This window comes from Salmo trutta, chromosome 31 (assembly GCF_901001165.1).
Source record: "Salmo trutta chromosome 31, fSalTru1.1, whole genome shotgun sequence".
NCBI classification, from domain to species: domain Eukaryota; kingdom Metazoa; phylum Chordata; class Actinopteri; order Salmoniformes; family Salmonidae; genus Salmo; species Salmo trutta.
In genome coordinates this window covers 15,931,181-15,947,971 of record NC_042987.1, presented here as the reverse complement: position 1 = coordinate 15,947,971, position 16,791 = coordinate 15,931,181, and the positions used below count along the sequence as shown (strand labels likewise).

Sequence of the window (16,791 nt, the reverse complement as noted above, 5' to 3'; positions counted from 1 at the left end):
GGAGGAGAATATTTTATACATCTGGAGTAAACATATCAGGGATTCTGAGCTGGGGTGTGATGGTGCTAAAGGTGAATCAAAGCATTGGCATTAGCCAAAGGGGGAAATCACATCATAAGTCAAGTTAACTCTGCTCTGCTCAAGCATGCCCTCAGTCTGCGATGTCCCTGTGGTAGATGTTGGAGAAGGTTGATAGGGCATTGAGAGGTGATCAACTGCTATGCCCTTTGATATGCCATTGCATATCTCCAACCTCAAACCAACAACACTTTCTTTCTTGCAGCATTGCCAATAGAATTCAGCATCCTCAAGACATCCATGACAGTTCAGCTACATTCAGTAATTACAGTAACATTCACTGCCACTGTAATAGCGTGCATTACAGAGAAGTCTAGGGTGTACAGTAGAAGGCGGCTGGCTATTGTTCAGTACTTTATTTGAAGGGGGAGATCAAGCTGATCCTAACTGTTATAGGCCTATTTCTATTTGGCCCTGTTTATCAAAAGTGTTGGAAAAACTTGTCAATAATTAACTGACTGGCTTTCTTGATGTGCTGCTATTTTTATTGACTTGGCCAAAGCTTTTGATACGGTAGGCCATTCCATTCTTGTGGGCCGGCTAAGGAGTATTGGTGTCTCTGAGGTGTCTTTGGCCTGGTTTGCTTAACTACCTCTCTCAAAGAGTGCAGTGTATAAAGTCAGAAAATCTGCTGTCTCAGCCACTGCCTGTCGCCAAGGGAGTACCCCAAGGCTCAATCCTAGGCCTCATGCTCTTCTCAATTTACATCAACAACATAGCTCAGGGAGTAGGAAGCTCTCGCAGCTGATACAGTCTTATACTCAGCTGGCCCCTCCCCGTATTTTGTGTTAAATGCTCTACAAAAAAGCTTTCTTTGTGTCAAACAAGCTTTATCTACCCTTAACCTTGTTCTGAACACCTCCAAAACAAAGGTCATGTGGTTTGGTAAGAAGAATGCCCCTTTCCCCACAGGTGTGATTACTACCTCTGAGGGTTTAGAGCTTGAGGTAGTCACCTCATACAAGTACTTGGGAGTATGGTTAGACGGTACACTGTCTTTCTCTCAGCACATATCAAAGCTGCAGGCTGAAGTTAAATCTACACTTGGTTTCCTCTATCGTAATCGCTCCTCTTTCACCCCAGCTGCCAAACTAACCCTGATTCAGATGACCATCCTACCCATGCTAGATTACAGAGACATCATTTATAGATCGGTAGGTAAGGGTGCTCTCGAGCGACTATATGTTCTTTACCATTCGACAATCCGATTTTCCACCAATGCTCCTTATAGGACACATCACTGCACTCTATACTCCTCTGTAAACTGGTCATCTCTGTATACCTGTCGCAAGACCCACTGGTTGATGCTTATTTATCAAACCCTCTTAGGCCTCACTCCCTCCTATCTGAGATATCTACTGCAGCCCTCATCCTCCGCATACAACACCCGTTCTGCCAATCACATTCTGTTATTAAAGGTCTCCAAAGCACGCACATCCCTGGGTCGCTCCTCTTTTCAGTTTGCTGCAGCTAGCGACTGGAACGAGCTGCAACAAACACTCAATCTGGACAGTTTTATCTCAATCTCTTAATTCAAAGACTCAATCATGGACACTCTTACTGACAGTTGTGGCTGCTTCGTGTGGTGTATTGTTGTCTCTACCTTCTTGCCCTTTGTTCTGTTGTCTGTGCCCAATAATGTTTGTACCATGTTTTGTGCTGCTACCATGTTGTGTTGCTACCATGCGGTGTTGTCATGTGTTGCTGCCTTGCTATGTTGTCTTACATCTCTCTTTGTGTTGTGTTGTGTTGTCTCTCTTGTCCTGATGTGTGTTTTGTCCTATATTTATATTTTATTTATTTAATTTAAATAAACAATACAAAATCTCCATGATGTGAGTCAGTTTTACATCCAGTGTTTTGCTAACCTTTTGGCGTCATCCCCTGGATTAAGTGGCCTAACCAAACCCAAAAACAAGACCAGAGACAGAGAGACAAATGCTTTGTCACGGTGACAAAACCAACAGCGTGATCTTCCTTCTCTTTTGCTAAACTGTGCATGATCCTGAGATGAATGCTTACCCAGTGAGGATTGGGCTTGCCTAGCTCTCCCTTTGCATATCTTCCAGAAACCTGTTCTGTCATGGCTTCTAGCCAGACACTCTGTTTTCATAGTTGTAGTGTCATCTTGGTATTAAATCTGCGTGACTTCCCTGTTCCTTAAAGTCATCAGAACCCTCAAGGCTATTTTTTTAAAGATTAATTAATTAATAGAAATTAGTGATTAATCAAAACAGCCTGCCATTCAGTCCCTCAGCAACGAGGGTGAACAGGAATACACGGGTAAATAGTCTAGCTCAGGGATGGCCAATTAACAGCCCTTTTGAAGGCCCTCGGATATTTAATTATCTTTTGTTTAGGAACTCAGTTTGGGTCTCAACTTGCTCTTGCAAGTTTGAGTAGTAAAATACACAAGTTGCAATTTAGAAATTTGGTTGTGCATCAGCAGATTTTCCTCATTGATATTGTTAGTCAGTCTTTACTCGGATGTCATATTGAAAACTGCAAACATTTCTCTCCACCCAAGTGTGCTGAATTGCAGGAAATTTGCTGTAAAACAGCTCCTTTTCCTCTCCACCCCATGGCAAAATGAGGAGGGTATCGATGTGGGTACGCAGACCCGCAATATGATGAGTTCAGAGTTTTTTTGTGGCCCCCACACCGATCAAAGTTGCCCATCCCTGGTCTAGCTGATGCTGTTTGGGAAAGAAAAACTCAACAACACAACAACATTGGTCTTCTATGGGGGTGCCAATCAAGTTGGTATGAACATGCTTTCAGCTGCACCAAAACAAAGTGCATTAATGTGCGATCATGAGAACACTTGAAAGTGTCCCTTTACACTATGAGACTTTGTTTTTACTTTTTCTTTGTCACCCTGACATCCACTAGTGTGAATGTTCTTCTTCAAGACATAACAACTGAACAAGACTCACCACTAAGAATTCACAATTGTCCCGTCCTGACCAGTATAGGGGTTATTTATTTTTGTAGTTTGGTCAGGACGTGGCAGGGGGTGTTTGTTTTATGTGGTTCAGGGTGTGTTTTGTGTATGTGTTTAGGTAGAGGGGTATTTGATTTATTAGTCCGGGGTTTGTTAGTCATTGTTCTATGTTAGTATATTTCTATGTTATATCTAGTCTTTTGTATTTCTATGTTTAGTTAATTGGTGTTGGGGCCTTCAGTTGGAGGCAGCTGTCTATCGTTGCCTCTGATTGAAGGTCCTATAATTAGGGGTGTGTTTGTATTGTGGATGGTGGATAGTTGCATTCTGTTTTGTGCTTGTCACCTGACAGAACTGTTAGTGTTGTTTCTGTTAATTGTATACGTGTTTATTTTGTTTCTCCTTATTATATGTTAAAAAGAGAAGATGAGTATACACTTCGCTGTTGCGTCTTGGTCCTCCACACACGACAGTCGTTACAACAATTAGTCCTCCCCTGACAATAATACTTGCCTTGTGATTTCTTCTGTACACTAACCATTGTATGGAAATCCCACACATCTGCATAGGAAAACTGAATGTTCACTATTCATAATGGCATTCGTTATCAGTGGAGCCTTTCACAGTAATATACTGCTGACTTTACAGACAATTCCTTGACTATAGTGTTTTTCTGAGATGTTGCCCATGGTTGACACCTGAGATAGCGTTCATGTGTTTGATGGAATGCTGTTATCATTCACAGACGTATAGAGAATGCAAAGAGTAAAGAAACTGTGGGAAAATAATCATATTTAATTTGTATAGAGCATTTCTCACGCTCAATGTACATAATGTAGAAAACTAAAAAAGTTTAAAAAATGCATCAATACTATAAAAAGTAGAATACCTTATCACAATACATCAAAACATTACCTTCTAATATAGACTTTTGGCAAATTAAGCAATCAAACATTTAGTTTGGTTTTAAATGAGGAAAATTAGGCTTCTTCTTTGACATGTACAGGAAGAGTGTTCCAGAGCTAAGGGGCCATATGTGAGAAGGCCATGTCACCCATGCTGTGCAAGGTCGTGACTGGTATGACCAGACTGTTTGAGTCTGATGATTGTAAGGAGCGTGATTTGGTGCTTTAACAGCCTCCACTCTTCTGGGAAGGATTTCCTCTAGATGTGGGAACATTGCAGCAGGGACTTCCATTCAGCTACAAGAGCATTAGTGAGGTCGGGCCCTGATGTTAGGTCGGGCCCTGATGTCGCAGTCATTGTTCCAATTCATCCCAAAAGTGTTCGGTGGGGTTGAGGTCAGGGCCCTGTGCAGCCCAGTCAAGTTCTTCCACAACAATGTCAACAAACCATTTCTGTATGGACCTCACTTTGTGCACGGGGGCATTGTCATGCTGAAACAGGAAAGGGCCTTCCCCAAACTGTTGCCACAAAGTTGGAAGCATAGAATTGTCTAGAATGCCATTGTATGCTGTAGCATGAAGATTTCCCTTCACTGGAACCAAGGGGCCTAGCCCGAACCATGAAAACATTCCCAGACCGTTATTCCTCCTCCACCAAACTTTACAGTTGGCACTATGCGTTCGGGCAGGTAGTGTTCTCCTGGCGTCCGCCAAACACCGATTCATCCATCGGACTGCATGATGGTGAAGCGTGATTCAGCTCTCCAGAGAATGCGTTTCCACTGCTCCTGAGTGCAATGGCGGCAAGCTTTACACCACTCCAGCCGACGCTTGGCATTGCCCATGGTGATCTTAGGCTTGTGTGCGGCTGCTCGGCCATGGAAATCCATTTCTTGTGCTGACATTGCTTCCAGAGGCAGTTTGGAACTCGGTAGTGAATGTCGCAACCGAGGACAGATGATTTTTACGCACTCCACGCTTCTGCACTTGGCGGTCCCGTTCGGTGAGCTTGTGTGGCCTACCACTTTGCAGCTGAGTTGTTGTTGCTCCTAGACATTTCCACTTCACAATAACAGTACTTACAGTTAACCGGGGCTGCTCTAGTAGGGCAGAATTTTTACGAACCGACTTGTTTGAAAGGTGGCATCTTATGACAGTGCCCTGTTGAAAGTCACTGAGCTCTTTAGTACCGGCCATTCCACTGCCAATCTTTGTCTATAGAGATTGCATGGCCGCGTGCTCGATGTTATACACCTGTTGAGGTGTGGCTGAAATAGCTGAATACTCTAATTTGAAGGGGTTTCCAGATACTTTTGGCTATGTAGTGTAATACATTCACTTGCATAGCATCTTTATAAAAAATAAATATACTTTTTAGCAGTGGTGGCTGCTCATTCCAGGTATCTGCAGACATATGATGGCCAAACTGAAACATTTGAAGAATTCATATGCTAATAAAAGATGATAAATCAGGTATAACTCTCCCTAAGGATTGCATCATGCGAGACAGAACAGATGGAAATGAAACGCACGCCACCTGTTGTCTCAGGTGAAGTACTCCAGCGGTGTCTCCCTCCACAGCGAGATCGAGTTCCACAGGTAAGAAATATAGCCTATTCATACTTGTCTTGTTATACTGAAAAAGGGAGGGTGAAAGGGCTATTCAACGCAATCACCATTGTCAAACAAATATTTAAATAAAAATAGATAGACTGTTATGATTTATGATGTGTCATAAACACTGAGAGTGCATGATATTCAGTTGTTCCAAAATATCCATGTAATTATCAAGCCCCGCCTCGTTGGGTTGGTCCTGAGGTGAGCCTGTTGCTATAAACAGCCCACCAGACAGACAGAAGGTGAGACGAGCTCTAGTGCTGCCAAAGGTATAAACTTCATCGGGTACTTGTAGGATATTTTGACTGAAAGCGTACTGCGCTTTGACACCTTTACAAACAAGACGAGACTTCCTCTGAGGCCTGAGCTCTTCTGGCGACGTGCCTGTTTTTACTTGGGCATCGGATAAACTTTGGATAGAAACTCGCAGTAAAGCAGAAATTATAACAGACAACATGAAACTTGAAGTATTCTGTGGAAACCACCACTATGAGGTTAAATCTGTGGAGCTGTGCAGTGATGCTAAGAACAGCGTCCTCTCTCCTGTCTCTGGTGAGGAGGAGTTGGGTTCGGATGGGGACTGTCTAGCGCACAGCCCGCCACCTGTCACACCGGGTGCAGATGGCAAAGGCAAACCGTACACGCGGAGACCAAAACCTCCGTACTCTTACATCGCACTGATTGCCATGGCTATCCGTGACTCAACGTCGGGGCGTCTGACTCTGGCGGAGATCAATGACTATCTGATGACAAAGTTTCCCTTTTTCCGGGGCAGTTACACCGGTTGGAGGAATTCCGTGCGCCACAACTTGTCACTGAACGACTGTTTTCTGAAGGTCCTCCGGGACCCGTCTAGACCATGGGGAAAGGACAACTACTGGATGCTGAATCCTCACAGCGAGTACACCTTCGCTGACGGAGTGTTCCGACGCAGGAGAAAGCGAATCAACAAAAAGACAGGCAAAGAGCAAGACGTGTCTGACGGTCGTACAGACGAGGACACGCAATTCACCACAACATCCGCACCGCCAGCCAGCAGTGCCAAGTTCTCCAGTTCCTTCGCTATAGACAGTATCCTCAGCAAACCGTTCAAGAGACAGGAGTGGGCAGAGGATTCTCCCACCGTTGGTGCGTTACCGTGGCCCGGTTACACTCAGATGATGCCCCACATTGTGAGAGGACCATCCGTCGCCTTACCGCATCACGCCCATTCGATGTTTCATATTGACTCATACGCTGCTCATGTCCTGGGGGCATATGGTGGTGGATTGTACTGAGATGGATCATCCAAAAAATAGTTTCGCAGCTCTGAAATTGACATAAAAGGGCTCATACATTTACCAGATAATCCCAGCGGTTGCAGCGCTGGCTGACGTTTACCACCCATTCAAAATGGACAGTATTCTTTCGAAATGGACCTGAGTGGTGTGGCAAATAGAATGACAACACTGGGTTGGCATTGGTGTACTTTGAGAATAATTGTGAATGAACAAAATGCATTTTATTTCATTGCCTTATATTTGAACATGGTCACAGAGTATAGTATTTTTATATCTGGACATTTTTGTATGGATCGACACCCTGTGGGGAGGAGTAGTCTTTATTTCGCTGCTTTGATGTTCTATGGTAATTTCCCTTTAAAACAATAGCATTTTTTTGCTATACAGTGTACATACAGTTCGTGATATATAGATTATAGGCTATTTATGTTATTGGTTTGTTGAAAATATTGTTACTGAATTGTCGAATCACTTGACCTTCAAATCATGCTGTTTAGGGTAACTTGGGGTTAAACACTCCCTCCTGTAATTGTCACAGAAACCACTTCATTTCACTATTTTTTTAACACTTTCCCTGGATGCCAGTAGTCTTGCTTAACTAAAAATGTCGTGTCTCATCTCAACTTTTTAAGTCACTCCAACAAAATTATTTTTGTTGGAGTGACTCCAGTGGGGCAAAATGCCCTCAGGGTAATTCAATGCAAGTCAGTGGTATCTATATTATAATTTTCCAAATCATATCCAAATCCTCCATAAGTAACTTTATTGAGAGTTAGGAAGTGCGAAAATAAAAAGAGGGGACGTACATTCAAACCGCATCATAGTGAGGATATTGATAGTGAGAAGTGCAGCTTAATTTTTTTTCTATATTCGATGTATTTAATTAAAATAAGATGCATAAACTTTAGCTTTTAAGAGTCAATTACAAAAAAAATTGAAAGTAAAACGTATATAATGGGTTTTAACACACTAATGTTCAGGGTGCATTTTGCCGGGATAGTGAGTTCAAAATGCCCATTTTATGGCGTTTTAATTAATTCTGCCCACTTATTTCCCTTCAAAATGTGTTTTCCTAAGGATAGCCAATATGCACATATCTAAATATTACCAAAACATTGCTTTTTTTCTGTCAGAACATAGACATTTCCCTTAAGGGGGCGTTTTCCCCTAAGTTACTCAAGCAATTAGGCCCAAGGGGGTGTGGTATATGGCCAATATACCACGGTTAAGGGCTGGTCTTACACACGACGCAATGCGGAGTGCCTGCACACAGCCCTTAGCCTTGGTATATTGGCCATATACCACAAACCCCCGAGGTACCTTATTGCTATTATAAACTGGTTAGTAATGTGATTAGATCAATAAAAAATATTGTTTTTGTCATACCCATGATATACGGTTTGATATACCATGGCTGTCAGCCAATCAGCATTCAGAGCTCTAACCACCCAGGTTATAATCTACAATATAACATTTTGCATTTTGTGATCAAGTCGAGCAGTTTGTATACGTTTTTTAATTTTGTTTAAACACAATACATATTTTGAATAAAGAGTAACTTTTACATTGACATTGTGATGTGTTTTTATGTTGATATATGTTTTTGCATTGAATTCATAGGGCGTAGAATAGATTGTGAACAAACAAGGTGTCTGCGCTACAAGTTGTTTTCAAGACAAACGGCAAAATGCCAATCTATCATCACAAACACTGACAGGTGTATGGTGTAGGCCTGCAGGTGCCTCATCCCTCATTGCATTCCCCAATGTCTACCCGCCTTTTTGTAGCCTACTACTTATGCTACTGAATTAAAAATGGCCTTATCAACTTGGTGTAATATCCAACTCCTTTCAAAACACTGCATTGTCATTACTACCGAGGTGACATAGGCAGGCCTATTAGGCGCTTCTTATTCCCGCGCTGTCACATTGAAATTGATTGGGACATGAGTAAAGCTTCGTTGGCTGAGAGCTGTCAGTCAAAACGTGTATGCCTATCATTGTGAGCTCTCAAACAGTGGATGTGCTGTATGAAGCACATTGATAATGTTGTAAATATCCTTAATATTCAATGTACAGTTTAGGCTAGTATCGTCTCGCCTGGACTATATATGTATTGAATAGTCTAACCAAAACCAAAGGGGAAGAGAAAGGAAGTAAGGGAGGAAGAGGCCAGAGAATGGAAATAAAGAAAGACAGAAGGATAAACGGTAAGAAGAAGGGACTGAGGTGACGAATACGGTTGCGAAAAGGGAGTGGGCCTAACACTAAATATAATCCAATAACATTAGTTTTACGCATTCAAATGTTTCACATACATAATTCTAGATTTAAGATAACATTGTTACCTAAAGGTCCCTTAGCAGCATACTCTCTGCAACTCTACAAATAGGCTATCACAGTAGGCCAATTCATATTTAGGCCTACTACTGTGTTACAATAATTGTTCATAACTGTCGTTATTGGCAAAATAGCTTGGAATAATAATAATACAGTCATAATGTTGTTAAAGAAATGATGTGTATCATTATTAGTGTGGCACATATCTAATTATAACCTGGTCCCTGTATTGTGGCAGAAATACGGCATTTATTTTTCTGTGTCTGAGAAGCTCCCTGTGAGCGGATACAGACATTCAGTATTTATATTTTCTGTCTGGAGCTACAAATAGCCGTCGCCTCAAGTCGAGACACGTGAGCAGAGGAGAGATAATCGCAAAATAGCCTATACAATTGGATTTCAGTCCACATTAACAGCTGAAAAACAACTCTTTTCGATTTTACCAAGACGTTATGACAGGATCTCTCGTTCTGTATGCAATATGTTCAAGCCTTCTAAGTATTCTGTGGCCGAGAAAACATAAGTCCTTTAAACCAGCTGTGCGTTCTGAACGCAGCGGGTTAATTAGTTTTTATGTTGCCGGAAATTATGAGGAGATTATGTTCTTTACCTTTGATTTTATAAGGGGAAATGATTTTATCTCGACATACTTGTTTGGTTAAGAGTTTGAGCTTGTCATTTAATTGTTGCATTAAAGTCGTTGGGTTAAAATACTATAGTGTTATTACACATTTAACGGGAACGTACAATTCGTAAAACCACGTCTGTAAATATTTTCAATTTCGTCATTAAATCTTTGACTTTATTGTTTTTGTAATTTCACCTGTATTTCCTTATAGCAAGTAATACATTAAATTCAGTTGGGTGAAAATTGTATTTCAGTTAAACTCAAAATCTATATATTTGTCTTCTATACATGTCTCAGTTTTCCTCGATGATTTGTATATAGTTTATCTCCTGAACAGATTTATATTGACATTAAACTTATCCTGATCAAGAATTGGGAGAGGCTAAACATGCAACCAGCTTTCGTTTGACCTTTTGTTTTGCCAAACCTTTTCTCCTTACAAGCATTATGCATGCTTACGCACAGCACAATGTCCCCTAGCATATGGGCACCATAGGCATGCATGGTTTCTTAGCAAAACATGGCAGAGAACAATAACAACAGAATAACATCAAAATCATCATCATAAGCTACTATAAAAATGATCAAATGGACCTATTTTTCTAAGACCTCATTTGGATCTGTGTAATTAATTCATCTCTCGAGGGATATGATCCATGGTTCGAGGCGGTAAACTGACACTCGCGCGCCGTGTGTGGTATGCTGGCAGCGCCTGATGGAAAAATCATGTTTCCACTCATGTCAAAGTACTATCCTGAACAGCCCCGAACAAATGAACACGACAACTATGGACTGTTATTTCTCCATGACCTCTGCTAGACAAAACTAGAAGCTCTAAGAAGCTCTGACTGTGCAGCATAATACTGTGATCTGTAGTTCTCTGCTCTCCATTACTTTTTTTTCCATCCTCAAGTACATCATAGGCTTTATACATAATAGGCTGTATATATGAATATATACAATACCAGTCAAAAGTTTGGACACACCTACTCATTCAAGGGTTTTTTGTTATTTGTGCTATGTAATAAGATATGGAATCATGTAGTAACCCCAAAAAATGTTATTTTCTTCAAAGTAGCCACCCTTTGCATTGATGACAGCTTTTCACACTCTTGGCATTCTCTTAACCAGCTTCACATGGAATGCTTTTCCAACAATCTTAAAGGAGTTCCCACATATGCTGAGCACTTCTTGGCTGCTTTTCCTTCACTCTGCAGTCCAACTTCTCAAACCATCTCAACTGGGTTGAGGTCGGGTGACTGTGGAGATGCAGCACTCCATCACCCTCCTTCTTGGTCAAATAGCCCTTACACAGCCTGGAGGTGTGTTGGATCATTGTCCGATTAAAAAACAAATGACAGTCCCACTAAGCGCAAACCAGATGGGATGGCGTATCGCTGCAGAATACTGTAGTAGCCATGCTGGTTAAGTGTGCCTTGAATTCTAAATAAATCACTGACCGAGTCACCTGCAAAGCTCCCCCACACCATCACACCTCACAAATTTGATGGTAGGAACCACATATGCGGAGATCATCCATTCACCTACTCTGCGTCTCACAAAAACATGGCGGTTGGAACCAAAAATCTCAAATTTGGACTCATCAGACCAAAGGACAAATTTGCACTGGTCTAATGTCCATTGCTCATGTTTCTTGGCCCAAGCAAGTCTCTTCTTATTATTGGTGTCCTTTAGTAGTGGTTTCTTTGCAGCAATTTAACCATGAAGGCCTGATTCACGCAGTCTCCTTTGAACAGTTGATGTTGTGATGTGTCTGTTACTTGAATTCTGTAAAGCACCCCCACACCATCACACCTTTCAAATTTGTCAAAGGACCATGAAGGCCTGATTCACGCAGTCTCCTCTGAACAGTTCATGTTGAGATGTGTGAGGTGCAAACTGAGGTGCAGTTAGTTGCCGATTTCTGAGGCTGGTAACTCTAATGAACTTATCCTCTGCAGCAGAGGTAACTTTGGGTCTTCCTTTCCTGTGGCGGTCCTCATGAGAGCCAGTTTCATCATGGCGCGTCATGGTTTTTGCGACTGCACTTGAAGAAACTTTTAACGTTTTTGATATTTTCCTGATTGACTGAACTTCATGTTTTAAATTAATGATGGACTATCGTTTCTCTTTGCTTATTTCCTTCACTCATGCTGCCAAACATACCCTCGTAAAACTGACCATCCTACCAATCCTCGACTTCGGCGATGTCATTTCCAAATTAGCCTCCAATACCCTACTCAACAAGCTGGATGCAGTCTATCACAGTGCCATCCGTTTTGTCACCAAAGCCCCATATACAACCCACCACTGCGACCTGTATGCTCTCGTTGGCTGGCCTTCACTTCATAATCGTCGCCAAACACATTGGCTCCAGGTCATCTACAAGACCCTGCTAGGTAAAGTCCCCCCTTATCTCCGCTCACTGGTCACCATAGCAGCACCCACCTGTAGCACGCGCTCCAGCAGGTATATCTCTCTGGTCACCCCTAAAGCCAACTCCTCCTTTGGTCGTCTCTCCTTCCAGTTCTCTGCTGCCAATGACTGGAACGAACTACAAAAATCTCTGAAACTGGAAACACTTATCTCCCTCACTAGCTTTAAGCACCAGCTGTCAGAGCAGCTCACAGATCACTGCACCTGTACATAGCCCATCTATAATTTAGCCCAAACTACTACCTCTTCCCCTACTGTATTTATTTATTTTATTTATTTTGCTCCTTTGCACCATATTATTTAGATTTGAACCTTGAACTTTCTTCAAACTACAAATCTACCATTCCAGTGTTTTTCTTGCTATACTTTATTTACCTTGCCACCATGGCATTTTTTTGCCTTTACCTCCCTTATCCCACATCATTTGCTCACATTGTATATAGTCTTATTTTTTTCTACTGTTGTTTACTCCATGTGTAACTCTGTGTTGTTGTATGTTGTCGAACTGCTTTGCTTTATCTTGGCCAGGTCGCAATTGTAAATGAGAACTTGTTCTCAACTTGCCTACCTGGTTAAATAAAGGTGAAATAAAAAAAATAAAAAAAATTGAGCTGTTCTTGCCATAATATGGATATGGTCTTTTACCAAATAGGGCTATCTTCTGTATACCACCACCAACTTGTCACAACACAACTGATTGGCTCAAAGGCATTAAGAAGGAAATAAATTCTACAAATGAACTTTTAATTAACAAGGCACCTGTTAATTGAAATGCATTCCAGGTGACTACCTCGTGAAGTTGGTTGAGAGAATGCCAAAGAGTGTGCAAAGCTGTCATTAAGGCAAACGGTGGCTGCTTTGAAGAATCTAAAATCTAAAATATATTTTGATTTGTTTAACACTTTTTTGGTTACTACATGATTCTATATGTGTTATTTCATAGTTGTGATGTCTTCACTATTATTCTACAATGTAGAAAATAGTAAAAAATAAAAGAAAAACCTTTGAATGAGTAGGTGTGTCCAAACTTTTGACCGGTACTGTATATACCTAAAACTAGAATTCTAGTAAATAGGATAGGCCTACGTTATGTTTATGACTCATTCATGGTTAACTTGGAACCATTGCCTCCATCGTCTGGCGTGTTACACTGTTGACTGGAATGTCTAAATGAGTTTGATAAATGGTGTAATTGCGTGTATGAGAGTTGTGAGGAGTGGGTGGGAAGAGGTCTCTGTTAGTCTTCTGCGCTTGTGCTGTGATGTGTGTGGCTCTTGCTAGAATCATGTCTGGATCGCTGGACCGGGGCCAGATCTGGGAGGGGGTGGGTCTCGAGTTCCTGGCGATTTCTTGGAGGGATTTAGCCGGGATCTAGGGGGCAGAGGGAGATTTAAGAATTGATAGGTGGTCGAGTTTTGTTTGGCCGAGTGGATATGCGCAAGAAAGTCGAGGAGCTTTATGTTTCCCCTCTTAAAGGATTATTGCCAGCGATGGCCACAGTGAGACGAAGGAGGAGCAGCCGCCACACCGATACTCAGCTGCTGTTCCTGATTACAACTGCAATAAACGCGCAGTGAATCGCCACTGGACACTAACCTCTCCAATTATCACATTTGTAAACATATTTTTAGAACGTCTGAAGGAGTTATGCCAATACTGAGACTGAAGTATTGGGTGTAGGATACTGCTCTCATTTCAGGTCAGTGAAAAAAAAAAGAGAGCATTGGTCATACTCTTGGTTATAGGCTACTCATACTCCTCTGTGTCCCAATTTGGGCGCAAACATGACGACTGAGAGCTCACAGCAACATCTGGACTCGTCTCATCCTCTGAGATCCAGCCCAGCAGCCGGAGTGATGCACGCCACTCAGATGAGCGCACAGCCAGCGGCGGAGAGCTCACCAAATGCGTCAAACAAAAGGAAAAAGGGCAACTCTGGTATGAGGCGTCCTGAGAAGCCGCCCTATTCATACATCGCCCTTATTGTGATGGCCATCCAAAGTTCCCCGACAAAGAGGCTTACTCTGGCTGAAATCTATCAGTTTCTTCAGGCCCGTTTCCCTTTCTTTAGGGGGTCTTACCAGGGATGGAAAAACTCTGTGAGGCACAACCTGTCTCTAAACGAGTGCTTCATAAAACTGCCCAAGGGCCTCGGCAGACCAGGCAAGGGACACTACTGGACCATAGACCCGGGCAGCGAGTTTATGTTCGAAGAGGGGTCCTTCCGTCGCAGACCTCGCGGATTCCGTAGGAAATGCCAAGCTCTGAAACCCATGTATCGAATGATGAATGGCATCGGCTTTGGCGCGTCGATACTGCCCCAAAACTTCGATTTCCAGAATCCCTCTGCGTCCTTGGCATGTCATAATGGTTACAACTTGGACGTGATGGGAAACACGGTGCCAGGGAGCTACGACGGGCTGGGTGGAGGGCATCATGTTCCTCACATGTCGCCAAGCCCCGGGTCCACCTACATGGCTGCCTGTCAGGTGTCGTCTAATGGAGAATACTGCCCAGACAACAGTAGTAGCCCTCTGCACTCATCGCCGGCGGCGATGGCAGCAGGCACCTTGGACTGTCACTCTCCCTATACCAGTGCCCCCTCACACTGGACATCACCAGGTGTGTCTCCATACATCAAGCAGCAATCCCTGGCCTCAAACAGTCCCACATCCTCTGCCTTGCACTCGAGCATATCCCCTTACTCTCTGGAGCAAAGCTATCGCCATCACAACGGAAGAGACTCATCTGATATTTCAAGTAAGCCTGTTTACTTTACTAATAGGCAAACACAGTGTTTAATTGCATGGGCACACTATATGGCCTATTATAACATATGCAACCCATTAATAAATATTCTACTCTTATGTAAAGCTTGCATTAAATCGTGCGTATTTATATCTAGTCGAGATGGGCAGTTGCTGATTGCGAATCATAGGGAAGAGGACATTGGGCCTAGTTAGGCAACACTGGCATTGTTCTGCTTGTCCATTTATGAATAAAAGACAATTGTAGAACTATGATAATATAACTAAAAACATAAATAATTAAGTAATATTAATATTAATGCAAATTCTAATGCCAAGATTAACATAATCACTCTCAAGGAAGTAAAAAAAAAAGACGGTAGCCTATATTTTATTTTCAAGGCTATAGGCCAGCTCAGTCACAGACCGACTTACAAACACTAATAATACAGAAAAAAAAGATTTTAGATTTTTTTTTTTTTTTTTGGGGGGGGGGCTATATGTTCTTCCATGTAGTGAAGCTGTTTTTCAATGCGTTTGTATGGGCTAATAGCAGTAAGGCCAAAAACTGTAGCCTAGATTTTATTTTCAAGGCTATAGGCCTAAATGAAAATGCGCCAAACACCAATATATGACATGACAATAATATGTCAACACCTAATTATGTGTATAATAATACACAAAAATACATCAGTACTGTCAACAACCAAGTATGTTTTCCCTATCCATACATATGGTTGATTCTGGGCATTGTAGATAGAACTGTCTGTGACCTTTGTGCGCAATGGTCTCCATAAGAAACCACACATAAATATGAACAATAATATCACTGAATTAAATAGTTTCATTACAAATACAAATGATGTTTGTAAAGTAATTCATCACTAAATATAAAGCAAATTATTCATGGCAAATATCAAGGACACTTTTCCAGGAAAATATTCAAAACCTTATGTTTACAAATGATCTATTATTTTCACATTGTAAAAGTGATGTAGCCTATATATAAATCAATATGTGTGTGTTTCATGAATTCGTTTGTATTTTGCATGTATGCTCTAAATGATCTGCATGCAGTTGTTTTAGGGAAAATGTAGCCTACCATTTAAGAAAAATAAATAGAGTACATTCCATTGGCATAAATACAACGTCCAAATATTGGCGCCATGGAGTTCTTTAATTTTTTTGTATTAGAACAAGTTGGTTTCGTATTTTAAAAAGCTTTGTGTTTGACTGTCACGTCTCTTCCATCTGTTTGCAGTGGGATTATCTCGATACTCAAGCCATTCATCGCCAGTATGTGACAGGAAAGATTTTGTTTTGAACTTTAACGGAATCTCTTCATTTCACCCACCAACTGCCAGTGGATCTTACTACCACCAGCTACATCACCATCACCAGAATGTCTATCAGGACGTCAAGCCATGCGTCTTGTGAAATCAACGCGTTAATTCCACTGCCATCTCGGATGAGGATCACAACAACTACACAGCTACTATGTACAAGCCATAAGCTTCCTTGCCATTTGTCCCAGATGCCAAGACCTGTAAAAATGTGTGTGTGTGTGTGTGGGGGGGGGGGGGGGGGGGGGGGGGGGGGGGGGGGGGGGGGGGGGGGGGGTTTATGTAGACTATATACAAAATGTCAGTCATTCTGTCTGTGAGAACCTCTATGCCATAACACCTTTCCGGAGAAATGAAAAACTTTAGGACTGTGTGCATGGAGTAAAAATGAAGAAGAAAAAAACTCATACATGTAGCCTATTGCCATTGTCAAGGACGGCTCAGACAGCTATTGGATATAGTTGATCAATGACA

The 16,791-nt window shown here is 41.9% G+C and overlaps 2 protein-coding genes across 2 annotated transcripts; both read left to right on the top strand.

Annotated features, from left to right (window-relative positions):
* Positions 1-5,773: 5,773 nt before the first annotated feature.
* LOC115169629 (forkhead box protein Q1) lies at positions 5,774-7,758 on the top strand. Its single transcript, XM_029725445.1, has one exon. It carries the CDS (start codon positions 6,000-6,002, stop codon positions 6,819-6,821), a length of 822 nt encoding a protein of 273 aa, XP_029581305.1. The 5' UTR covers positions 5,774-5,999; the 3' UTR covers positions 6,822-7,758.
* Positions 7,759-13,570: 5,812 nt separating this feature from the next.
* Positions 13,571-16,535, top strand: LOC115169628 (forkhead box protein F2-like). The gene is made up of 2 exons (XM_029725444.1): positions 13,571-14,987; positions 16,236-16,535. The coding sequence occupies exons 1-2, from the start codon at positions 14,012-14,014 to the stop codon at positions 16,409-16,411; spliced, it is 1,152 nt and encodes a 383-aa protein (XP_029581304.1). The 5' UTR covers positions 13,571-14,011; the 3' UTR covers positions 16,412-16,535.
* The last annotated feature ends 256 nt before the right edge of the window (positions 16,536-16,791 follow it).